This window comes from Mytilus californianus, unplaced genomic scaffold (genome assembly GCF_021869535.1).
Source record: "Mytilus californianus isolate M0D057914Y unplaced genomic scaffold, xbMytCali1.0.p SCAF_4, whole genome shotgun sequence".
NCBI lineage: Eukaryota > Metazoa > Mollusca > Bivalvia > Mytilida > Mytilidae > Mytilus > Mytilus californianus.
Genome location: NW_026262690.1, coordinates 88,209,247 through 88,236,636, shown reverse-complemented (window position 1 = coordinate 88,236,636; position 27,390 = coordinate 88,209,247). Strand labels below are relative to the sequence as shown.

The 27,390-nt window shown below is 31.8% G+C and overlaps 2 protein-coding genes across 51 annotated transcripts in view; one reads left to right on the top strand and one right to left on the bottom strand.

Annotated features, from left to right (window-relative positions):
* Positions 1–27,390, top strand: part of LOC127738865 (histone H3.v1-like) — a 136,868-nt gene that overhangs the window by 15,493 nt on the left and 93,985 nt on the right. The gene's annotated exons all lie outside the window — the stretch shown is intronic.
* LOC127738858 (zonadhesin-like) overlaps positions 13,285–27,390 on the bottom strand; it is a 90,062-nt gene continuing 75,956 nt past the window's right edge. For 23 of the 50 annotated variants that reach the window (XM_052250264.1, XM_052250262.1, XM_052250269.1 and 20 more), the window contains 15 exons: positions 27,250–27,321; positions 25,489–25,584; positions 25,169–25,240; positions 24,712–24,807; positions 24,393–24,464; positions 23,577–23,672; positions 22,012–22,116; positions 20,471–20,704; positions 18,832–19,059; positions 18,053–18,085; positions 17,111–17,338; positions 16,315–16,341; positions 15,050–15,274; positions 13,997–14,275; positions 13,285–13,411 (listed from right to left, as the gene is read on the bottom strand). In XM_052250264.1, the coding sequence (XP_052106224.1) occupies positions 14,001–14,275; positions 15,050–15,274; positions 16,315–16,341; positions 17,111–17,338; positions 18,053–18,085; positions 18,832–19,059; positions 20,471–20,704; positions 22,012–22,116; positions 23,577–23,672; positions 24,393–24,464; positions 24,712–24,807; positions 25,169–25,240; positions 25,489–25,584; positions 27,250–27,321 (1,859 nt within the window). In that variant the 3' untranslated portion in view covers positions 13,285–13,411; positions 13,997–14,000. Of the gene's footprint in view, positions 13,412–13,996; positions 14,276–15,049; positions 15,275–16,314; positions 16,342–17,110; positions 17,339–18,052; positions 18,086–18,831; positions 19,060–20,470; positions 20,705–22,011; positions 22,117–23,576; positions 23,673–24,392; positions 24,465–24,711; positions 24,808–25,168; positions 25,241–25,488; positions 25,585–26,228; positions 26,301–27,249; positions 27,322–27,390 lie in introns of all 50 variants that reach the window. The other 27 variants (XM_052250265.1, XM_052250263.1, XM_052250271.1 and 24 more) reach the window with 13 other exon arrangements.

Genomic DNA, 27,390 nt, shown 5'->3' with positions numbered 1-27,390 from the left:
CAACTTTGCCCAAGTCAGTAAACCCTTGCAATGCATAAAATGTAGCTTTACAATAAATATACACTAGAACACACCCGCGAAATCGCGGGCATTTAGAGCTTAGTTGAAAGTATGTAAACTGTTGTAGGATGAATTTTTGTAAAAGATTTTATGTCTGAAGAATTTCAGAAAAGGTATCAGAAGTCATAGGTACTTGGAGACAGGACAATTTTGTAAGCCCTCTCCCTTTTTTCCAAAGTCCGTTTTTGTTTTTGTTTTTTTTTTTCTGTTAGATTCCATTAATTTCTTGTTTCTGTATACTATGAACATACGTATATTATAAATAAAGTGTATTTGATATTTCCTATCAATTCCAAGTTTCTTTTCAACGGCGATCACTGCTATGTTATATAGAGAGTCTCTATATATTATAGTAGTATAATCATAGTATACATGCAGATAAACGCGAAAGTAATTGTCCTGACCCCGAGTACTTATGAAAATTATGTGCAAGTTTAAAACCGGAAGTCTTGTATGACTTAAAAGTCGGTCTGATTACGGAAACAATATCCGGACGCTTTTATTTTCGTTTTTCTCCCAAAATAACCCAAACTGAATAATCATAAGAATGGATGACAAATGCGACTAGTATGCATGGTACCTATAGGACACAGAGGAATAATGATAAGTTTATTGTGGAAGGAAGAGAAGCGACACACAAAATGAGATCTTCTCGTTTAATAGTATAGATGTTTGAAAAGGATCTATAGATTGTTTATTATCATATATCAGATAAGTGAATTAGCGATCTGTGAAAATTCTTTATTGCCATGTTTTAAATATCTTAGATACACCGTATGGAGGTGCTCTTAATTGCAGGAAGCTAATACAGATAAGATGAATAGGTGTTTCGAATGAACAATAATTTAGCTTCCGAATATTCCTCCATAGACTTTATTTCTAACTAATAAATATGCGTGAACCCTCAGGGGTTCACGCAACAAGATCTCAGGAAACGGGAGACCCCTGTTTGTTGATATATCCGTTTCCGTAAACAACAAATAGTAGAGGAGGGTAGTACATGTATACTGAGTAACTATAAATAAAATTGCAAAACAAGATCCATGTAATAAACTAAATTTGACTTTCTAAGATTCACCTATCGTTTAGTAATTTTTCACAACATTTGATATATCTTGTTTTCGTTACTTGTTTTTATTTTTCTTCATTTTTTAAATCTCAAATGCTTCTGATGACGGTACTTAAGAAACTCAAATTACCATGACAATGTTACGTACACAAATGTACACCTTAAATAGCGAACACATTAGATAAAGTTGTGTACGTCTCATTCCAAAGTATGCAATTCCTGGATAAGTGCTTCACTTTATTACATGTTTTTTTTTCAAAATCAAGACTTGGACTTCACATTCAGATTAAAAAAAATCGTCAAGGAAGCTTCGGTCAAATTGAAAATAAATACATGATAAACAATTTTATGACAAGAGGTTTATTAAAGACCGAATTTAGTCCAGAAATGATTTACTTTTATTTGAATTGGAAATGAAAGACAAATGCTTCTATACTTGGCAATAAAATGTGAAAATATGTTTGAAAGATGCAACCATGCAAACATTTTCATTTTTTTTACGTCAGGCACTTCGCCGCTTCCCAAATTTTTATTTTGATACGAAGCACACCATTTTCCTATCAATTTTCAATGAAGTTAGACTGTCAGAACTTGCCTTAATATAAAGTTGTATGTTGGTGTTGCGTTTTTATTGGTAATCAGTGTATAATTACAAGTTATTTAAAACGCAGTTATTGTGTTTATGCATATAATAATCACCATAAGCATAAATCGACTTCAGAGATCCACAATGAACATACTAGTTCCTCTTTTTGTTTTATGCTGTTTTGGAATTGGTAAGTAATTCAAATACAAATTTATTATTGTTATTGCTAATATAATATCACGATCTTCTTATGTATTCACCTTCAATGTTAAAGTGCAATGAACAAAATGAATTGTTGCATTATTGCAGCTTCTATAGAAATATTTTCTCCTGAACAAATCTTATTTTATTTACAAACATTTTCTTCATGTTGATACTGTACACAAAATTTGATGAATCAAACTGACCCTCTTCTCAACGAGGTGGATTGCATTTGATAAATATTTACCATCATATTAACAAAGTTTTGATCTGTACATTAACTTCAGTTTAACACTTACACTTTTCATTCAGAAAATTAATTCAAGAAACCCTTTTATCAGTTATCTTATAAAGCTTGATAAAGTGAAAATGGTCACACAGCTTTGAACTGGATCGATCCTTGATCTAAAGGAGTAGGTCCGGTAAGGGCCGATTTTGGCCTCAAAATCCAGGTTCATCTGATGAAAGATTTTGGACACTATTTAAACACTTAAGTGTCTACCTCAGTCGATTCAATTACTTTAGGTGAAAGATTTGAACTGATTTAGTCATTAATGATGCTCAAATTTAAGCTTAAATATGAAAAATCTGTCAAATATGCCATAATATGTCACTTTTCAGATGGTTTTTGTCAAAAATGAAAGTGGCCGCATCCGTGTTCATTCTCAACCTTTATATATGTTATGTATTATCATCAAATACAACTTACATTTAAATATTAAGAATGAACACAAATGCGGCCACTTCCATTTCAGACGGAAACCGTCTAAAAATTAAACAAAATGCTAAAATTTCGAAGATTTCAGTAATTTAGCATGACTTAATGATGCTAGTACCCGAAACATGTGCATTGCGATATTTTTTTCTTAATCGATTTCGGAATCATGTCGATAAGGGTATGGCTCGGAATCTAGGCCGTAGCTTTTATTTCGGCGTTTTCTCTTCAAATGCCAATTCAAACTCCGAAACAGCGGTGACGTTGTTTTGTACGTAGCGTAGCAAAGAGGACGTTACCACTGTTCGTAGTTTGAAGCCAATTAAGTCGTCAACAGAATCATCCACCTAGATATCAGTGTGCAGCTTCCAATCACTCGGGGGAAAAAATCTTCTTGAATCAGTTATCAAAATAACTTCAAATATTTTAGATAGTGTGCACACCATACTTGAATTCTTTTGAAAGTCCTTGATGAGTCCTTGCCTTGCTTTCAATGTATATAAGAATAGTCCAGGTATGGTTTTAAAAAAATGGGTGAGTTTGTGTGCGAAGATGAAACAGCTAGGTTTAACCTCAAGCCTCCACATGCTATGCCTGTACAAATTCATGATAACTAGATCATAATTTATGTAACAGTTAAAAGTTGGTCGTTGTTATTTGTTCTTGCTTGTACGTCCATTTTATCACTTGAACCGAGTGATGGTGGTTTGTGTTTTCTGTTGTACACACACATATCTTTGGTAATTTCTGCTATCGTTCTATGTATTACATATAGATTCCACCACTGCAACAAGTGTGTTACGATATTTCTCCACTCGAGACAGTTAAATTTTCATATTTAAAGGGCGAGGTTTGCCGATTTTTTTAAATAAGTAAAATGTAATTGTTGAGAGTGGAGAATATCGTAATACACGAGTTATAGTGGTGGAATCTGTTTCTCTAATGATTTTTATCCTTCCTTTTCAAAGATTTGCAGAAACTTGTGTTCTTTATTTGTGACGTCATCAGGCATGGTCGTCTTTTTTCATGACGTCACAATAGGAAATTCTGAAGAAACCAAAAATTTGACGTCATAAGTTTCGACCAATAATTTGCCGAAAACAGAAATTTTACTAGTGAGGAGAACAATTTTTTCACAATCGGATGGGATATGTGAAAAAAGATACGAATTTAGAGAAACGTATTTGGAAACCTTGATATCTGAAATAAGAATTGAAAAGCTGAAAAAAAAACCCGCAAAGTATCTATCAAAGAGCTAATTTTAAGCCATGACATGTTGGATGTATATGAAGGTCGATGAACTACAATTCCTAATTTTCCTTATTTTGTTACTATCTATTATTATTATTGAATATCGTTTTTCATGCAAGGACTTAAATACAGAAAGTAAGTGTTTGTAATGCATAATACGGGATAAGTTGTACTAAACGTTTATACAAAAGTATAATTTCAGTCCAATTTGATTTCAGTTGACTGTTTCGTCAAGATAGAAAATTACCAGGATTCTGTTTACATAATAAAGGGATATTCCAGGTATCGTCGATTTTATCCAGCATCAAATATAACCGTTTTTGAACCGAGAAACTATGATTTCATGTCAGATGTAATTTGAAGTAAAGTCGATGGTGTCAACAAGCAAGGTGAGATTACAAATTGAATATATCTATCATTATTTACCCTAAGGTCCGAAGACACAGTTATCGTCCTTTGATTTTCGTACAAATATAGTCCCTAGTGTGGACAGTGTATAACTTACACAATTTTTTTCATACACTTTCCAAATTTATTTCTTTATATTTTATACATGAAATATTAAGTAAGGGGATGAAATTACATGTTAAATAAATTTTGGCGCTGAATTTTTATGTAAAGTAATGATTTGGTCCAGTTCATAAAGGTCAAAAATTAGTATGTCTGAAGCTGGCATACTGAATTATAGACCCCCTTAGCATAGAATTGTCCATATTTTGAGTTAGAGCTGGTAGACCTTTCTATAATTTTGATATTATTTGTCCCAAAAGTAGTACACTGCACTGTAGAAATCTTTTCGAGATAGAGGAGGTGCGATTTTTTGAATTTGAATTTATTGTCCAAAAGAAATGCACTGCTAAATAACTGTGTTCTCGGGCCAAAAGTAGCAAATACATTTAAAGTTGAATGTGCAACACACTCAATGGCAATCGTGCTGTTTCAGCAATCCGTGATGATATCGATACTTATCATATACTTATAAAAAATGGTAAAATTGTACCCCTTGATAAAACTGTAAATTGTACATATATTTATTCATAAAATCTGAACATTGTCTTAGCCGTGTGATATAACTTTCGTATTAGGAAATAGGAAAATATATAATGAAAAATGTTAAACAAATAAATTCATTTTTTCAAAGTTTTAAAATAGTTCTTGTCTGTATGTTTTCTGCTGAAGTATATGATAAAAAAAAAATCATAACATGTCATTTTTCATATCTGAAACTTCATCGGCCCTCCTTCATGATATCAGCCCAAGAGCCGAAAGACCTAGGGCCAATAATGGGTCTGATATGAAAAATGCCATGTAATTTTAATCTATACAAATCACAATTGCAAAGGCTTTATCAAACCCCCGTTAACGTCACGCCACGTTTAAACATCTTATAGAAAACAAAGGATATGGGGTATCCATCAATGACACAAAATCAGTACATGCACAGCAAAAAAAAAAACAAAACACACACACAAAAAAGGCAAAGGAACAGCACTTGTATTGCTGTTCTTCATCTCAAAGTCACATTGAGGCTTTCAACACAGAGCAAAAAAAACTCTCACCTCACTGCAAGTTTAAGACGGCCCCTACCACCGGCTTGAGCGGAATTCTTAACAATAAATTCGGATAGACTTTGTAAGATGTAACACCAACAAATCGGGCCAAAGTGTATATGATATGGCTTTTTAATTTCATACACCATATCAACCCTCAACCAATAGAATCCCTCGAGTATTGTCTATAATGCATTATATTTCGGATATCAGATGTTCGTCGCACCCAACAAACCGATGTAAAATTTATTGTGCAACCAAATTTTGTATCATAGGTTATGTGAACCATTTAATATCAAAAGCATTGACTTGGGACAGACACCTGAATCATTGGTGAGGTCGAACTATTTTTTGGAAATTTTGTATGATTTGAGAATTGATATAAAATTATATCCAATTCTCTCGAGTTGTTTAATGTATATAAGTAATGGTAACAAAATTTTGTACGTGGTTTATTTTGTTGTTACGTAACTTCAATTGAAACGCTGACTAAATCGAATCTATAACAATACGAGCAGCCAATTGAAATAGGCCAATTAAATTGAGCGTATATATCCTAGTGTGATAGAGACATGATATATTTTCGGGTGGGAAAAAGATTACACATCAAAACCAAACGAAACAATGTTATAAGTACTACTGTACACTGTAAAAACTCTTTTCACTTATCCAATTTTTAACAAAAAAAATTTCAAGAATTCAATCCGTGATTTGATAGTCGATTGGTTGAGATGTAGTTAGGTGTGATCAGGAGATCTCAAATTTGCGTCGGAGGGAAAGTCATTTTCCCTAGCTAAAGGTAAAGGTCCGATCCTCTCCTCTACAACTTTGGCGGAATTTGTGTATGGCGCGGAATCAAGGTCATAATTATTGATTTTAGCATATGCTTTATTTATTTTAGCATACGCTAAATATAAATAAGAAGATGTGTTATGAGTGCCAATGAGACAACTATCCATCCAAGTCACAATGTGTAAAAAGTAAACAAGTATAGGTCAAAGTACGGCCTTCATCACGGAGCCTTGGCTCACACCGAACAGCAAGCTATAAAGGGCCCCAAAAAGACTAGTGTAAAACAATTCAAACAGGAAAACCTACGGTCTAATCTATATAAAAAAAACGAACTTAGGACAGGTGCATAGAAATGCAGCGGGTTTAAACGTTTTAACAGGCGCCAAACTTCACCCTAACCTGAAACAGTGGTATAACATTACAACATAAAAAGACACACAATAAAATATCAATTGAAATGGCTTAACTCGATCAAAAAGACAATACACAAAAACAAGTAAATATACACTGAACGAATAAGTTTGATCTATGACACAATATAAATAAAAAAGATGTTTCAATGTCAAAAAGACAACTTTAACCTAGGACAAAATGGCGTTAAATAAAGTAACGTACACAGGTAAATTTAAATATAATAATTTTGTTGTTAGGAGTACAGAAACATTTTTTACAAAATAAGTTTGTTATTCATAGTACGAGTACAGAAGTGAAATTTTTTTTCGTCATACTAAATACTTATCAAAGGTGGTACATATTAAAAATAGTAAGATGAGATATAACACAAAATAAATAAACATTGAATAACAGAAATGCTAAATTCATTTTAGCATATGCTGAATTCATTTTAATTCAATATTCATGACCATGAATTCGCGTCAATATTTCTGTAAATGCTGAATAATTCAGCATATGCTTAATTGAATTTAGCATATGCTCAAATGAATTTAGCATAATCGTAATAGTATTAAATGAATAAAAATAATATAAATGAAAAAAAAAGAATACAAAAAAATACAAATATTAGGTAACTCTACATAAGGTACTTCTCAAACGTTATAAATTACTTGAAATGTCAATTAACATGCTTTGCACAAGCAAAATGTATAAAAGCACACTGAAATCGATATTATACGTTTACTACGATAAAGTGGATACCGTTGGTGGCAAACAGTGACAAATCTCTGAAGAAATTTTCTTCCCAAGGGTTTAATTCAACTTTCATCCAATTCTTAGGTATTAGCATTTGTTTTCAAGGAAAACAATTCTTGTAAATGTTATAGATTTAAAAATTATAAAAAAACTGTCTTCTTCCGCTTAGGTTATTATTCTTTCAGTTAAAGTTGACCTTATGTTATTATTATAGCTGTTCTGCTTAAATCTGTTTGATTTTAGTTTCTTTTATTTTAACGATACAGGGCTTGTATTTCCTATCATGATTTCCTTTATTTAAGGTTGCTACTCACAAGGAAGCCATTAAACAAAGAGTTCCAAGTAGTGAAGTTGAAATTACCCCTTGTAAATTTAACGGACGTTATGGAATATCTGTTTCACAGACGACGACGGATATGTTACAATTGACGTAATTACAATCCCGACCCTTTCCCCGAATGTGACCTATCGAATTATACTTATCACAATGTTTGTACTTACATGCGCAACACGACAAATGTCAAATGTGGAGCAGGATCCGTTTACCCTTCCTGAGCACATGAGATCACCCCCAGTTTTTGGTGGGGTTCGTGTTGCTCAGTCTTTATTTTTGTATGTTGTGTTTTGTGTAGTGTTGTTTGTCTGTTGGTCTTTTTCTTTTGTTTTTTAACCATAGTGTTGCCAGTTTATTTTCGACTAATGAGTTTCAACGTCCATTGTTATCTTTCGCCTCTCTTTAACATGGTTTGGCATCCAAAACCTGAAGATTCGAATGTACCTTGAATTTTTTAAATGGAAAATGTGACATATTAAAGGAAATTGATAATCTAGCACTTTTAGAATGTTTTATTAATTAAACAGGTAACATTTAATATGATTTCTTGTTACCATACCAGGACACATTATTCCGACTTAGAGCCGACCAGTCTTTGTTCTTACCTCTAATTCTTAAGTTAAACTCGACGGAACACCAAAAGACACCAAAAGTCTTCAATGAAAGAAGATGGTGTGTACTGTACATGTATTTTAAGTACCAAATCGTAATATATTATGTTATACTTTATCATGGAATCAAGGTGTTTAAACACACCATTAACCCTTTGTTATGTATTTATAAACGAGATGGTGGAAATTGCTTGTCTGAAGAAAAAAGTGAAATCTATGATAATAAAAAAACCTAAATGTTTTGGAATATTTATTTATCATCAGTCTCTGAATGCAAGATTATATATACAGCTTCTCACATTTCCTTTTAATTTATACATCTTCAAAGAAGATCAAAGAAATCCAGAATCAAATAGGTATATAAACTAATTAGCATCATGTAATAAAGATGAGACTAAAAGAGATAAAACCAAAATCCGTTACAAAAATAATAGAAAAATATTTGAGAAAGAAAAAAGAAAACAAACAAGAAAAAGCAAGAAACAAAAAATTTATTTATCATCTAAGACCTGACAAAGTGCTATTTCTTTAAAGACAAGAACATATCGTGTTTATATTGAATGTTAATTTGCAAATAACTTATCTTAATGTCAGTGTTTCAATATTTAGACTGTTTGATTGAAACAGCGGAAATGAATACTACGTCAAATGTGACAACTCCTTCACCGTCCACAGTCACAGCAGCTGTCAGACGCAAGCATTTCTCATGTGCTTGTGCATATTGTCTGCATAAAGATAACACTTTTTGGACAGAGACAACACTAGCCAAAAGACTTGTACTTTTGAAGAATGCAATGTATGTCAACAAGAAAGACACGACTTTATACAGTGGCAATAAAAGGTCTGCATACGATTCCAGGAAATCTGCACAGTATCTTGGAATAGGTGGCTTCATTGTGATTTTATTTCCTATCATTTTTGCAATCTTTGTTGATATACTTAATTTACCTAAATGGCTAAATGATGGTAGGGCGTAATAAAGAGCTGTAAAGCATCAAGCTATACCAATCAAGTGTTTTGGGGTGAAAATTAGTGTATTTTCCAATAAATTTGAATAAAAAAACCTGTGCTTTTTTCGAATGACTATTGCATTTACTTATAGAAAGTTTTATTGTAATCATCCCATATAACCACGATTGTAAACTTATCTTGGTAAGCTAATCTGGCGATTGCAGCAACGGTGATGTCAACTATATGACTGTGTTATGCTTTATGGTGGCCTTGGGCTGTTTTCTGCTCTTTGGTCGGGTTGTTGTCTCTTTGACACATTCCCCGTGTCCATTCTCAATTTTATTTATGTTTCAGAAGGTAGAAGACTTGGATGCTGCTTATATTTAAAGCATATTTACGTTAAGTTTTCCAGATTAAATCAGATAAGCATCTTCAATTTGAAAACAAATCGACTGTATTTGATGTATAGAATGATTTTAAGATGTGCATGTCCGTCTGTCAGGGCTCGTCTGACCTTGATATCCTTTGCATGGTTCATTGGTCATCTTTATGTTTTCGTGATTTAGTTGTATTTTCAGATATCTTAACTGAACTCTATTTGGTGCATGGAATAATTGCAAAGGTGTAAATTTCCATCTGGCTGACCATGACCTCGTTTTAATTCATCATTGAAAATGTTTAGTTTATGCTAAATCTGTAGTAAAACTTGATCTTCGAGATTTTTAGCATAACATTCAATCATGATCAATAAATAAGGCGATACATTTCAGTGTGTTCATTCTGGTTGAATTTTTTTTTTTTTTTTTTTTTTTGTAATGTGGTTGTATGGTCCGCTGTATTGTTTACTGGTGATTTATGTTTTTTGTTTTATTATTTATTGTTAGTATGTATGCGTTTGTTTATGTGAGAATAAATGAATATTAGCTCAATCCTAGATTAATTATGTTTTAAAATGATGTATTTTGCCCATATCAGTACAGAAAGGAGAAGACGTAGATCTGCGTAATCTGTAGCAGTTGTTTTTCGAATCGATTATGTTAACGTAACGTATCATGTAATCATAAGGAAAGCCAAGAATTTATGTATATTGAACTTGTATAGGATATATGAATATAAGGATGTGAGGTTAACTTCAACGAGACAACAACCATCGATGCACATAAAAGACATACAGAGGTCAAAATACAGTAAGAAGGGTTGGTAATTTTATTTCCATCATACATTTTACATAAGCTAAATGATAACAAATCCTACGCTGTACATTTGGGATTATACTGAAAACAATATTGCTCGAAAAGCAAAAAAAAAAGTAAATGGTTCCTATCTATTCTTAACTTTCAAAAATTTTGAAATCAAGTTATAATTTTTTTCTTTAAAATGCTTGTTATATTTGCCACCGGACGTTAAGAACACGACCTACAATTAAATGTCTCGAAAGTTTATGACCTGCATATTATTGTTTGAAAATGTAAAATCTTGCATCAGTAAAAAAGTATATGGACTACTGATGTCTAGAAAAAAAAATTCTGTTGACCAATTCAAAAGAAATTAATCTTTCAGATATGTGAATATACATGATTCATCCGTAAATGTACATAATCTTGAACCTCTAGAAATAGGTCACCCATAATTACAATAATTCAATACAGTTCAATTAAAACAATAGCACCCGTCATTGTATAGAACTTAAAACAGACCTTGCCATATGGCACTCACCATTCTTAAAATTATAAAGACTCTCGTGTCAGTGTATTTGGACATTTATGCATGAAAGGTGTCGCTGTTTGTAATTGTAAACATGTAAGGACATATGGCGCTCTTCTCCTTTATTTTATTCCAAAACATATAAGTTAAAAAAGAGACATTAACGTGACATAAAACTTGTCATTTATTTAATAAGGACGAATGTTATAACATATGGTGACGTAAAGAAAGAGATAAAATACAAAGAAAGCAAGAACAAATTCCAATAAAAGCAGACCAAAAAGAAAACTACGAAAAGACAAAACAACGATTATGAAACTTCTAGTCAAGGATTCATCCCAATACATCATACCAAGGTTTATATCTTTATATAACTTATAATTCAGCAATTAATTAAAAATTGACTTATATGTACCGATTATTAGGTCATCTGCATATTGATATTGTAAAATATCAGCTGCGAGTCATAATATGAAACTTTTGTGGATTGAGCGCAGCGAACTAGTTCACAAAGGCCTCATATTGTGTCAATCAGCTGATATTTTACAATATAAATATGCTGACAACAAGATAATCGATTTATCGGGTTATAATTGCCTATTTTGCATGATAGAAACACGTGTTTTCTTTGTTTCACCAGCAAACCGGAAGATGACTTGACAAGTTCGGGTCAAACTTAGCAACGTCGGTTCATTCATTACAAACATTGGGACGACGAATATGGTGTTTTCTCATTGTTGGAGGCCGTACGAGAACCTATAGATAATATTGTTATCTGAAACTTTTAATCAAGGATTCATTCCAAAACACCTTATCGCTATTTATCCGCCATTACTGGGCATTTTAAAGGTTCCCGTAAATTTTTGACGTCACAATCAAAATGACTGACGCCACAAAGAAAAAGGGATTATTGTATGACATCAATAGTTCAAGTGTCGCAAATTCTCAGGTTAAGTGTCGCAAATTCTCAGGTTAAGTGTCGCAGATTCCCAAATAGCGATGAGGTCTATTCATCATACTGAGACAAATTAACATTTTTTTCATATCTACTTATACAGCTTGAGTTATTTGACTTTTTTGTCAGGATATAATTGTTTTTCTTCTTTTATTTTATGCAGTATTTCAAAGAATTAGTATGTATTTAGCATTGACTATGCCGAAAATACGTAGCATCGTTTGAAGACGATAGTTCCCTAAATCAACATTTCCTCAATAGCTGAAGGTCCTACGAGGACATATAGTTGCTTACATCTGCGTCAATTTGTCTCCAGTGGATACATGTAATTATATGTGCGAAACACAATGTCATTATGAGTGCACAATGTCTTTAACGGAGGCAAATGTTTAGGAATACAGGGCAAAACTGTTCATACATTACCTATGTAAACGTCAGAGGGGTGTGGAAAATTAGAACAAAAAATGAAGCAAATAAACAAGTGGTAGCTAGATATCTACTTTCTCTGAGGACCTATATTGTTCCTTCTTTCATAGAAAGACTTTCCGAATTATTAATATCATAATGTCCGATAACTTATGATAACATCGGCTTATTCTTGTGTGTTGTTATAGACAAATGATATCTACACGTACTTCGGTACTCTAGATGTGCCTTTTGTCTTTATGTTACAAGTTTTTTGTGCTTTGTGCCTATCAGACGAGTTTAGCCATTTCTAAATGATTTCACATGTTGTGCTTATGTTGTGCTATTATACTGATGTTAGGAAAGTAGTTGAGCTCTTACAAAAATGCTTAAACCCTCGTCACATTCTTTATAAGTCTGTTCGAAGTAATGAACCTGTAATTGAGTAGCTGTTTTTTGTTGCTATCTGTAATATTCGTTTTTCGTTTATTATTTTGACTTAAAGCAGGCCGTTAGTTTACCAATCTAATTAAAATTAGTTCCCCGCACTTGTTCATCATTTTCGTTTCGTTCGGTTGTTTATATGTCGCGCGTGACATATAAACAACCGAACGAAAATGAGGAGCAAGTGCAGAAAACAAATTTTAATTAGATTGTTGGTTTTCTTGTTTGAATTGTTTCACATTTTAACATCTCAGGATCTTTTATAGCTGACTATATGGTATTTATTTTGCTCATTGTTGGAGATTGTACAGTGACCAACTCACGTCATTTGGATTCTGGTGGATAGTCTTCTCATTGGCAATCATACCTTATCTCCTTAATTTATATACGAAGAATCAGAGATCAATGTCTTTAAGTAAGATGCATGATATATCAATACAATTCATATGCTTAAATCTTTCTTAGTACTTTGTTATAATTATTAGATTAATGAATATAGGAAAATGATATCTGCAATTTTATTTTATTAGATGATAATATAGTTAAAGCTAAGCACACAATTATTGGGAGTGCACTATGTCTATACTAAGCACAATGCCTCTAATTCTTTTCAGTCCTCCTGATGATATGGAATCTGGAAATTAAAAAAAAACAACATTCATAAAAAAAAAAAAGAAAATATAAAAGAAAATGTATAAAGCTCTACACTTTTTCTGTATTTCATAGATATAGTAATGTTTTATAATGCATTTAGTTTCGTGTATGTATTAATAGCTAGGTCAAAAGTTTCTTCGTATGGTCCTTAATAACATCCACCTGCACATAGTACATGCAAAACGATAACATGCGAAATGCGACGAAAAGATATATTAAGCAAAAGTCTAACCTGCTAAATCGTATTTTGGTTTGCAATCTCAAAATTGTACGTAATAGTCCACAGGAAGGCATATTAATATATATTAATATTGTTCTTTTTATATCCAGTATACGTATATATAGTATAGTGTTTAACAAATCAAATACGAAATCCTGTAATCTTTTAATCAACTGCTCTAAAATATTGTACCAACAATGAATTTAAGATACTTTGAAATGTTTGAAAATGTCACATTTATGGTGGTCTTAATTGATATAGATTTATTTTATTTCCCCTTTGTGTCCTTTTGGTATGTAACCCCTCTTTTTGCAATAGATAGTTTTATCAAAAAATTATACATACAATTTCATGCAATTTTATTGTCCAACACCTCAAAGCATTTGCAGACGTCATCCTCTATTTTTAGAGTTCCATCATTGAAGGTAAAAATAGCACATTCAGCCAGATTTCCTCCATTTGTAAGTACCATTTCCTGTGTTGATGTTTTGATGATTGCTTGTGAATCTGACAGCTGCACGGTGTAGACACAGCTTGATCCTACTTTTGATTTATAGAAACATGAACCAGAGACTCTAACAGTCGCTTTGCATTCTACTATTTCTTCCCTAATAGAACAAGCAGCTGTTAAATAAAAAAAAAAACATATAGATATAAATAATTTAAACAACCATCTATGAAAAAAGTATCATAACAAAAATACCGAACTCCAAAGGAAATTCAAACGGAAAGACCTTTATAAAATGGCAAAATCAAAAGCTCAAACACATATAACGAATGGAAAACAACTGTCACATTCCTGATTTTGTACAGGCATTTCCTTATGTAGAAAATGGTGGATTAAACCTGGTTTATAGCTAATCACCTTTGTAAAAATGTTGGTGCTGTATGTATCAAAAAGATGTTCAGATCCTTGATTTTATATGGACCTGTTTGTTTTGTATACTTTTCCAAAGTAGTGTTGCTTATGCATATCTAAAAAAAACAACGAAAAGTTGCAGATACCTTCACTGCGAAAAAAAAGTAACGGTAATGTTTGTGTATTAGATAAATCAAACATTTTGTATTGCACTTCTCACTTAAGACAATAGTGTATAACAAAAGTATATAAACAATTTATTCAAATATTTTTAATTTATTCAAATATTTTTAATTTATTCAAATATTTTTAATTTATTCAAATATTTTTAATTTATTCAAATATTATAATATAAAATTACAGAATGAAAAGTAAATGCTGTGCGCGGATGTTCATAAACAGTAATGTAAAAAACTAAATAAGGATATAGCAGTTTAATTTTGTCGTTTTATTTTAAAAAAGGACTAAATCAATTTAATGATTCCGATATCACTAGCTCTATACACTTTGGAATGCAAGGATTTATAATTAAAACCTACCACACATAGGTATCTGACAATATTCCCAACGTGTAGTTGGATCATTTGTATAACACCATGGTTGTCCGCTGTTGTCAGGATTTCTACAATAATTATGTTCCGTTTTCAAGTTGCTAAACACGTGTTTTTGTGGATATTGCCGTTCCCAATACTGACAGGTACGCCCAGTTTGTGTCAAACTAATTCGACCTTTGTATTCTGTACCCTTTGTAGATTTTCGACATTCTGAAATATGTATGAATAACATGAAATGTGGTTTAAACTTCGTTGAGCCGGCAATACACCGACATAGCAAATAACGTTGAGAGGTCAACAAAAGTTGTCTCCAACAATTTACCGATTCCATTTATATTTTGTTAAACTGAAAATAGCATTTTATAATGCATCACAATCTCAATAATCACTTTGTCTTTCTTCGGACAAACATGCTGGTTATACCTAGCATATCACATACTAGAAGGCCCTGTCTTTACACATGGTCGGGAGCTGATACATATCGACATGTAGACTGCGGATTAAAACTTTTCAATCTCGTTTTGGGTGGCACTCCCAAGTCTTTATTAGAAGTTTCTGTCTTCTTTTACATATGTATACCGATTTTTATAAGAAGCTTATCTAAAAATGTGACGATGTGGTATGATTGCCAATACGACAACTATCCACCAGAGACCAAATGACGTAGACGCTAGCAACTATAGGTCTTTAACAATGTTCAACACACATACCGCATAGCAAGCTATGAAAGGCCCCGAAATTACAAAAGTAAAATGAATTCAAACGAAAAAAATGACGATGATAAAATTCTATTACTGGAAGGTAAACAAAAATATTTTTTTGAAGGATGAAGTTTTAAAATTACTTGTTGAACGCTGCATTCATTTTCTTGATTTTGTTTAAGAGGGTACACTAATGAAAGGAACTCTTGTTTATTTCAAAGTTTAAATAAGTACTTTTATAATTAAAAAAACCTGTTGTTTATAGTTGCCACAAGGTCTTTTCGAAATACGCAACTCTTGATTGAAAAAGATACCATATATTAAATTACTACATTAATTTACAATAAATGATTCGTCAGAGTGATATTTCCTAGATAGAATAAATGACAAATTAACATATATATATATATATGGTTGTTCTTTCATCTTTTTTTAAATATTGTTTTGGCCTTGGGCCATGGTATTGTCTGTTTTATTTTAACATATATGATTTTTGAATGCCCCTTGGTATTAAGCCTCTCCTTTTTAAGATAAAAAAAAAATACTCACCATCTACATCCTCTGGATCTTCAGGTGCTTTGAATGAAAATTAAAAATACACTTTATTTTAATACTAATTTCGAATAATAATAATATTAGTACATTTTTTCTTAATTATTGTTTACGGACAAATGTTATTTGAAAAGAAATATGTCAAAGTTCATACATATTGCCTAAAATATAAGTTACGATTATTTTGTAAAATATCAATTTACATGTCAACATGTAACTATCTCTAACTGATCAAATGAGGTATTTGTACGCACCAGTATTTGTGTTTCAAAATCCCGGAGGTACATTCCGATAAATTCCACTTTACAATCGATATTAGAGTAGATTTCATACAATATACACAATTGACATTTCTACCTAAATATAATAATTTTGATAACATGCTTATTTATTGATACTTTGTTGATACTGTTCCTTGTTAAAAAAAGTAAACATTTAAAAAAAAAATGATAGACTCAATTGTCAGCTCATCAACTTTACCTATATGGTTTTTGAAATTAAGGAATGTATCTCTTCCATATATATCTCCGATAACGTGTCATGCTTGGTCTAGACTTTTGCTACTTTTCGTTTATATCACCACAATTTTGTATGAGGTTCTGGATTTCAAAATAATTTCACCCCTATCATTTCTGAAGAGTAATCAATAATCAAAATACGCATCTTGTGCATTGAAATAGGTAGTGTTTCATGTTATCATTACGCAACTTTGTACATGATTTGTTTTACACCCCCAATTCAACAAGTTAAGGAGCGAACAAGAAAACAAAAATCAACGATAAAGTCAACTCACCACATTTATGTATAGCACAATATTCTCTTTCAGTGTAAGGATCCTCTGTATAACACCAAGGTCTTGCAGAACCGTCAAAATTTCTACAGTAATTTTCAGAATCTTTTCCATCAAGAAAGAATGCATGTTGATGTGGATATTGTTGGTCCCATCTCTGACAATTCTTTCCAGTTTCAGTTTTACTCCATTTTCCAACATAGTCCTCTCCCTTTTCAGTATTGCGACATTCTGAAAGAAGTAAAAATAATTGTGAAGTCAAGAAAAAGTACGATTATCAAATCGGCCCTAAAATCAAAATATTTTCAACTCTCTCTAATTTTCAGAATCAAACGTCGAACCTATATACTTTAATAAGACATTGTAGTTTTGGTTGAAAATACACCATTGTTATTGGTTATACAGCCATACAATGCCATTATATTAATTAAAAGTTGAGATATTAAGCAAAATTTTGACTTTTACAATTAAACGATAACTTATCCAACATATCTTTTTGTAAATAAAGATATATTTGCCTAATTTTAGATGCATCACGATTATTGTGTCACCATACATAAAGACGTCACAGTCAAAGTGCGAATCCATGTTTAAGCTAATACTCACATTTTCTCAATTACATATGCCAAGCATTGTGATTAATAATGGTATCATACATTATATAATTTCTAATGAATTTTTGTGGCCAAATTACCCCGAATTTATCCCTTCTCTTGCTTTGTAACGTTCCTTTAAAAGAAATAAGCACAAAATGGAAACATACAGGAACTTAAATTCTGCTTGTCATACTTCTTCTTGTGAAGACAAAATCATACTATAGGTTTCTGCCGAACACATGAGCCTCTCAACTTGTTATGCATTTTAAACCTTTTCAATATACAACTTTGGGGAAACTTGCCTTACATTGATATAACAAAAAAATGTCAGAAACAAAGTGTGACTTACCTTCTGGAGGAGGAAGTATTGGAACACGATTCTCTGTAAAATAACAAAACATGTCATACATTCATAAACTCTGTGTAAAAACTCGTTAACTGGCAATTATCAATGAATAAATTACAAACAAACTAAGTTGTGCTGAAATTTTGTTAAAAACGAAACTTAAAAGGTATTGATACACTTCAAAGTGAAAGATGTCTGCGAAAGGTTTTTGTTCGTAAATTTTGCGAATAAGCTAAATTCGATAGACTTTTTTTTAGTGTGAAAACCGTTTTAGTCATTTTAACTAAAGTTGTATGCAAACTGCATACACTTGTAGGTCTATGCAGAAATTTATTTTACTGTTTTTTACCAAGAAAAAACACTTTTTTTGACGACTTTCGTCAAGTATCTCGCAAAAAATTGGGTACATTTTAAATAGATTTGAATATATACGTATAAATATGATTGGTTAACAATATGCTTGCATGAACAATTAAAAAGTTACGGTGAAACTGATTGATATTGGTTTGATCAAATTTAGAAAAGTACCGTAGCTTTTTTTTTACTTTATTTGCTTTTCAAATGTTTTTGTCATGCTTTATCTCGAGTTTACCTGTAAAAGGTTATTAAAAAACGCCAGTTGTGTATGCAAACTGGTATCATGTTTTTAACAGTTGCAATGAAGAGAATTCCTTTAAATTGTACTCTCCATGAAGTTGATTTAATATATTTCATAGATGTCTGAATAAGGAAGAAAGTATATCAGAATTTTTTCAATCTTAGATCCTCAAATGAAAACATACTTGGAGTTAAGCAAACTTTGATTTTTTCCCGGCAACTCTCTTTTGACCATATCGTCACTCCGTAGAAACCATAGGTAACACCAAATGTGCAAGACGGATTGTTCTCGCCACTTTGAAGTTCAATATAATTAATTCTCTCCGCGTTTGAAACACGACATTCCGTTCTGTGTTGACGATCTGAATGGCATGCCATTATTACCATGTCACCACATGGTGGTTTCGGTGCACCTGTAAAATATTCGAAAATCATATATATATATATTCTGTTTTCCTTAGAGGAAGTAGTTCTCTGAAATTAGTTCGGTAATGCCATTGTAATTGTAAGTTTACAAATTAAGGTTCTCGCATCTATATCAGCTATAATCATATCTACTAGCTATAGACCATTGGTACATCATATATATTACATAAAGTTTCTTTTTCACGCATAAAATTCAGTCCGATTCGCTCTAGTAATATCCTGGTAAATATAATAAAAGTGATACCTCAGTTCGGTTTCTAGAAGTCATGTTTCGTTATAGACTAAGATCCCGTATTTGATATCCAGGAATGCAAATTCCTTTTGAACTGATCTCATGTAAAGATCATAAAAACAAAAACAAAAACATAAAAATGTCACAATTTTTGTCATGTTTTTTCTCTGACTGTTAATGACGTCTTTACACTAATCCATTGGATGCTGGATATGTACTGGTTGATATTTCAGTCTTAGATACATGTTTTTTTACTAGTTGTTATTGGCTTTGAACTAGCTGTCAGTAACTGCAAGTACTCTCAGATCTGTACTTAGTGTCCTTTTTGTTGTTAGGAATACGAGATGGATAAATACCCTGCCACGTTTGGTCTGTGTTTATGTTTGATGTTTTTTTCTGCTTTGTATCGATCTTATCAGTTAAGCCTTCTTCAACTGATTTTTATAGTTTTACAGGACATGCGCACCATAAAAAAAAACAGTTTAAAAGTGAGCCAGCCTTAGATAATTGTGATACAATAATCTGTAACCCGAAATAAAGAGTATCACATACGAACATAAAGGTCAAAGATCAAAATGTGCATTGGTGTGATTCAAATTAGGCCGTTAGTTTTCTCGTTTGAATTGTTTTACATTTGTTATTTCGGGGCCTTTTATAGCTGACTATGCGGTATGGGCTTTGCTCATTGTTGAAGGCCGTACGATGACCTATAGCTGTTAATTTCTGTGTAATTTAGTCTCTTGTGAAGAGTTGTCTCATTGGCAATCATACCACATCTTCTTTTTTTATATTGAGTTCATTACTATCTAAGACTACTTGCCACAAATAGGAATTCTACAAAATTCCCAACGTTTCCTGCTATCTGTTGTATAACACCATGGCCTTGGTTCGTTGTCAAGATTCCTGCAGTAGTTTTTAGCATCTCCAACATTCGATTTGCTGTGACGGTGTGGTGTTTGTTTATTCCATGCCTGACATGTTCTACCAGATTCTGTTGTACTCATTCTTCCAATGTAGTCATTTCCTCTTGCATTGTTGAAGGCCGTACGATGACCTATAGCTGTTAATTTCTGTGTAATTTAGTCTCTTGTGAAGAGTTGTCTCATTGGCAATCATACCACATCTTCTTTTTTATATTGAGTTCATTACTATCAAAGACTACTTGCCACAAATAGGAATTCTACAAAATTCCCAACGTTTCCTGCTATCTGTTGTATAACACCATGGCCTTGGTTCGTTGTCAAGATTCCTGCAGTAGTTTTTAGCATCTCCAACATTCGATTTGCTGTGACGGTGTGGTGTTTGTTTATTCCATGCCTGACATGTTCTACCAGATTCTGTTGTACTCATTCTTCCAATGTAGTCATTTCCTCTTGCATTTTTGATACATTCTTTAACTTCTGAAATTGTATTTTGAAACTTACAATTCTCTAATACTATTATTTGACAGTCAGTGACTTTAGCAGCTTCATATTTAAGGTACGTTCTAACAACATATCCATTGAAAGGTAAGGCGATGACCATTTTATATTCTGGGGAGGAGGTTATGTAAATGAATATGCTGGTCTGGAAGAAAATGCAGGACAATGCAGGAAAGAGTTGTGTGCAAAGTTGAAAATAATTAAGTCTTACTATTAAAAGATCAAAATGAATATTCAATCCACAAAACAATCCTCCTCCTCATCCTAATAGTGACACTGCCCTCTCACTTTATTGTACAACTCATTCGTATTAAAACCTATGAATAATTACTAGCAAATTGCCATTTTTTAAAATACTAAGTTCATTATTTATTAAACTTTATATATTAATCGTCTGGCTATTAAAACATTTAGTATTAGTATATGAAATCCAAATACAGTATTGCAAAACAAGATTTGCTAATTGTTTGTCGGTAAAAAAAATGTAATTTATGTTGTAACAACATATGATGGTGCCGGATTGAGGATTAAAGTCCAATGAAAATCATTACATACATATCAGAACAAGAACAAGAACATGTTAATGCGATATGAATATAAACATTGCTTTGTACTTGACCTGCACGATGCATCGGACTTTAAAGTGCTAGTTTACCAGTTTACAGTATTTAAGAAGACATGGCATACATAATATTTAAAGAAACCGTAATCTTATCAAAAGGATGATACAGGAACGATTAAAAGAAAACAGCTCCCGATCAACAGAACAACAAAATAAAATCAGAAAAAACGCATTTGAATGTCAACATCACCCGCTGCATTTGTATGCACCTGTCCTCGCTGTTCAGTGGTTGGCGTTTGTTGATGTGGTTCATATGTGTTTCTCGTTTCTCGGTTTTTTTTATATAGATTAGACCTTTGGTTTCCCTGTTTAAATTGTTTTACACTAGTCATGTTGGGGCCCTTTATAGCTTGCTGTTCGGTGTGAGCCAAGGCTCCGTGTTGAAGGCCGTACTTTGACCTATAATGGTTTACTTTTTACGCACTGTGACTTGGATGGAGAGTAGTCTCATTGGCACTCATACCATATCTTCTTCTTTCTATCATTATGGTCTCCAACTGAACGTGAAGACGTCTTCGAATCAAAATTGTCGTAACATGCAAAATAACATTAGAATTGGTTAGCTTGTGTTGCAGACTGTTGTGTCATTGAGATTTTATGCATGCTTCGATTTGATTATCTGCGATGCTAATCGATTCTGACACACTGACAATTAATTATTTACCTTCACATAATGTTTTTGGATGACCAGCATATCCCTTTTTACATCGACAATATTTCCTTTTGACACAGACTGCGTTCACTCCACAACTATTAATATTGCATCGCTCTGTGTTAAATAAATAATTGACAATTACATATTAACGGTTCGTGTAAAACAAGTTATTCTATAAAATATAAAGTAAAATATTTCTGATTAAAAAATATGTTTGTACTCTCTTTAACACTTCTTCACAAATACAAAAATTGTTTTACTTAACCACTGATTATTAATTTATGATATAGCTATTCATATTCCAGGACAAGAAGGCTAAAACAATACAGAAATGTTCATACATCAACTTACATAAACAAATACCGCTTCTTTCCACTTACCAGCAAAGACCAGAACAGTCTTACCAACTAAACTGTGGAATATAGATTATGCGTGCGGATGCATTTAAGAAGTCACGCAAGCAACAACATAAATTTAAATCTACACATATGTTCAACTAATGTAACTTACCGAATTAGACTAATAAGCAACTTTATACTTGCAAGAGCATCACGACGGGTGCAATGTGTGGAGCAGGATATGCTTACCCTTGCGGAGCACCTGAGATCACCCTCGGTTTTTGGAAGGCTTCTTGTTTCTTAGTCCTTAGTTTTAAAAATTATGTTTGGTAGACTATTTTTCGTTTTTCGCCATATCAATGTAAGTTCGTTTTCGACATATGACTTTGAATATCGCTTTGGTATCTTTCGCCTCTCTTTTATTACGTTTTTTTTGTGTGCAAAATATGAAATGATTGACTTGCGTGATGGATCTTAAATCATTTGTATTTCACAAGATGTAGGTGCAACAGAAATTAATAATTAGTAACAAACAAAAACAAAACACGACTTGAGACAAAAAGACAAAGACTATCGGTGGAAAATCATGTTTTTTTGTTGTTTTGCGGCAGCTTTCCCTACTGCAACATGTTCGGCGGTCTAATACATTCTGCTATGTAAATACATTATCTATAGAAATATCTAAATGTATAAATTTATTTAAATATGGTAAAATTATAGGAAATGAGGTATGATTGCAAAGAAAACAATTATCAACCAAAGAACATGGATAAAGGCAATTATTTGTCACCGTACCGCATTCAACAATTGCAATGGGCAAAACCTATATCTTACAGTAAGCTATAAAGGGCACCAGCTAAACTAAATGCGAAATCCATATTCATACGTAACAATAAACGAAAACCAAACATGACAACCAGGAACAGATTATTTAAAGTCCTCTGATTTAGGACAGGCACATGAGGAATGTAGCTTGATAAAACATTATTGTGCGCAAATAAAATGGCTTGTATAAGTATTTCTTTAATTCGGTTTCAAATACTTACTTTTCCATGCTTCTAGTTTGGTATTAGTTCGATTCTTGTAAGAAACTTTTATAAAGGTTCCAATTTTGTTTGGATTGCATCATGTCATTTAATATTCAGCGGTAATATAATATTGTTGTACCTTAAGGATGTAAGGGAAATGTCGATCACATTACAACCTTTACAAATAATCTCATGTTGAGACACTTACTTTTACATGTTCCTAGTTTTGTCCTGAAGGAACCCTTCTTGCATCTGCATTTCCCCTTGACACATCTTTCATTGATCCTACACTTTCGTTTACATCCTACAAAACAAATTAACGAAGAAAACATATAATTACCGTTTAACATTATACAAAACGTTGCATTTTATCTTAATATTAGCACGTAGATTAAATGCCATTATATATTTTATGTTTCATATTGAATACATATGTCTGTTAACATATAAAGTGTATATGGTTTGATAACAATATGTAGCATACATTATTGTCTATATGACAACATTTGCACCCAAAAAAACAGGCACACAATAATTTGTCACAATGTTGTAGTCAACATCTAAAAAGACGAATAAAGTGAACTAAGTTACAAATAGAAAAATATTAAATTAATGTTATATTAAAAGTCAATGTTAAGTTTAATATACTCAGTCGTTAACATAAAGGCCGTCATCCTTGCACCTTTAGAAAAAAACCGTACAGAAAAAACTGTAAATACATATAGACCTCTGTCCTTTGGTCCATGGAAAGTTATCATATGTCATCTTACCAAGGCATTTCTTTTTTTTATTTAACGTCTGTTGTTGATGTATGTGGTCGTAATTCAATTTGCTATCGTTTGTTTTTATTATAGAAAAAAACAGATGCAAGGAAATCATGATACAAGCCCAAATTCAATGCTAACAATTGAAACAAATTATTTCTTGAACATGATTCTGTCAAAATCATCTTGATTTCATTTCCACGATTTGATTGAAACCATCATTTTTAATGTCAATTTTAAATAAAATTTTGTAAATATACCTTTTGGTCTGCATTTTCCGAGGAAACTACAAACAAATCCACTCTGACATTTTGGCGTACATGGAATCTTTGCTAAAAAGTAACAATAAAGTTCTTGAATATTAAAAAAAATATAGCAACAGCAAAGCAGAGGATACTACATTAATAAGACACTTGTAAGAAACTAACATTTCCAATTATGTTTGCATATCATGTTGTTATATTTTCAGCGGTCAAATGATATTATTGAACGTATTGGATTTGAGAAATGTAAATCACAATATTTTTAAACAACTAAATTAAGATAGCTTTTTGAATAATTTGAGGTTGAGACACCTACTTTTACATGCTCCTAGTTTTGTCCTGACGGAACCTTTCTTGCATCTGCATTTTCCTTTAACACATCTTTCATTGATCCTACATTTTCGTTTACATCCTGAAAACACAACAAAAATTAGAAAACAAAAGGTCAATTTGAATATCAGCCCATATATCAAATTTCAATATTTTTTTGATGTATCACATCGAAAACATATATCTGTGGTTTACATTAATAAAGTGTATATGGCAATAAAATGATATATCTCATTTATAACAACATATTTGAAAGAAACAGGTACACACATATATATATTTATAGATTGTTTTTTATATAACTGTTTTTTTTAAAGAATAATAGCTAACAGTTTAAACAAAATATTTTTTGACCTGATTCTGTCCAATTTATATTGATTTCTTTTTTTTAATAGTTAATTCAAACTTTTAAATTCACTTTTAGTTACGAAATGTATATTTACCTTTTGGTCTGCATTTTCCGAGGAAACTACAAACAAATCCCGTCTCACATTTTGGCTCGCATGGAATCTTTGCTGAAAAATATTAATTGTGTTTTGAAATATTCAACAATATAGCAACAACTAAGCTACAGGGAATTTATTTTTCTGATACTTGTTAGAAATTTGTATACTATTTCCTTTTTTTTATATCATGTCGTTATATTTTCACTTGTCGAACGATGCTATTGTATATGATGGAATAAAGGGACGTACTTCATATGTTATATCAAACAAACAATGATGATACATCTTTAACACTAGTTTATAGTTAAGACACTTACTCTTACATGCTCCTAGTTTTGTCCTGAAGGAACCTTTCTTGCATCTACATTTTCCTTTAACACACCTTTCATTGATCCTACACTTTTGTTTACATCCTACAAAACAATAATCATAGAAAATATGAAATAATGGCTAATCTTCCTTAAAAAGGTTTACTTGTATCTGAATATCAGCCTGTAGATGAGATGTCACCTATTTGATGTATCATTCTGAATACATTTCTCTAATCATATCAAGTGTATATAGAAAGAATATGTTTTGATAACAGTTAGTTACTTCTATGTCATTTGGTCTCTGGTGGAGAGTTGTCTCATTGCAATTATACTACATCTTCTTATTTTTATAGTAGGATATGTCATTGCCTATAGGACATGAATTTGAAAGAAACAGGTTCGTCGCAAATTAGCAGTCAACATCTGTGAAGACAAATGACGTAAACTTAAGTACAAACAGAAAATTCTGAATGTTTTATCAAAGGTACTGTAAACGTAATACTTACACCTACATCTTTGCCTGCTGGTCTATGGAAACTTTGCATTGTCTTAACACGACTCCTTATTTGTTTTTATGTATAGTATAGTTGATGAATGTGGTTTTTGGCGAACATGCCCTTTTAATAGAGAATAATTGCCACTAATTTAAAAATGTATTTCTTGAACATGATTCTGTCCAATTTATATTAATAACAATTTAATTGAAACAGTTTGAATGTCTCTTTCAGTAATAAAAGTAAAAATACCTTTTGGTCTGCATTTTCCGCGGAAACTACAAACAAATCCACTCTTACATTTTGGTTTGCATGGAATCTTTGCTGAAAATATCAATTAAGTTTTTAAGTCTTCAAATATATAGCTACAACAAAGCAGAGGAAAATATATAAATATGATACTTGTAAGATTATTTTTTTAAATTTCCTCTTTTGTTTTGAAATCATGTCGTTATATTTTCAGCGGTCAAATGATATTATTGAATATAATGGATACGGGAATTATAGATCACAATGTTTTCAAACAACTAAGTTTACATAACTTTTTACATTAATTTGAGGTTGAGACACTTACTCTTACATGCTGCTAGTTTTGTCCTGAAGGAACCTTTCTTGCATCTGCATTTTCCTTTAACACACCTTTCATTGACTCTACACTTTCGTTGACATCCTGCCAACACAATAATCATTGAAAATACATATTAATTGTTAAACTTCCTACAAAATGTAGCGTTTTATCCTAATATCCGTCCGTGGATGATATGTCATAATACATTTGGTGTTTCATTTCGAATATATCAGTTATTCCATAAAGTACAAATGGAAAGAATTATTTATTGATACAGATATGTACCATAAATTTTAGAAAATAAAACAACTTTCGAAAAGAAACAGATACACATTGACACGTCACAATGTGGAACTCAACACATTTAAATGTAATGGTAGGTTTTTATATCTAGGTGAAATACATCAGGACCATCATTCTGGTGTCTATTGAATTTTTTCAACGTACTTTAAACGTAATACATACATGTACATCTTTGTCCGCTAGTCTATGGAAAGTTTGCATTGTCATAAAACTACTCCTTATTTTGTTTTATGTATAGTATAGTTGATGAATGTGGTTGAAGGCGAAAATGCCCTTTTAATAAAGAATAATTGCCACTAGTTTAAACATGAACTTCTTGAAAATGTTTCTATTCAATTTATATTAAGAACAATTTAATTGAAACAGTTTGAATGTCTCTTTCAGTAACAAAAGTAAAAATACCTTTTGGTCTGCATTTTCCGAGGAAACTACAAACAAATCCACTCTTACATTTTGGTTTGCATGGAATCTTTGCTGAAAATATCAATTAAGTTTTTAAGTCTTCAAATATATAGCTACAACAAAGCAGAGGAAAATATATAA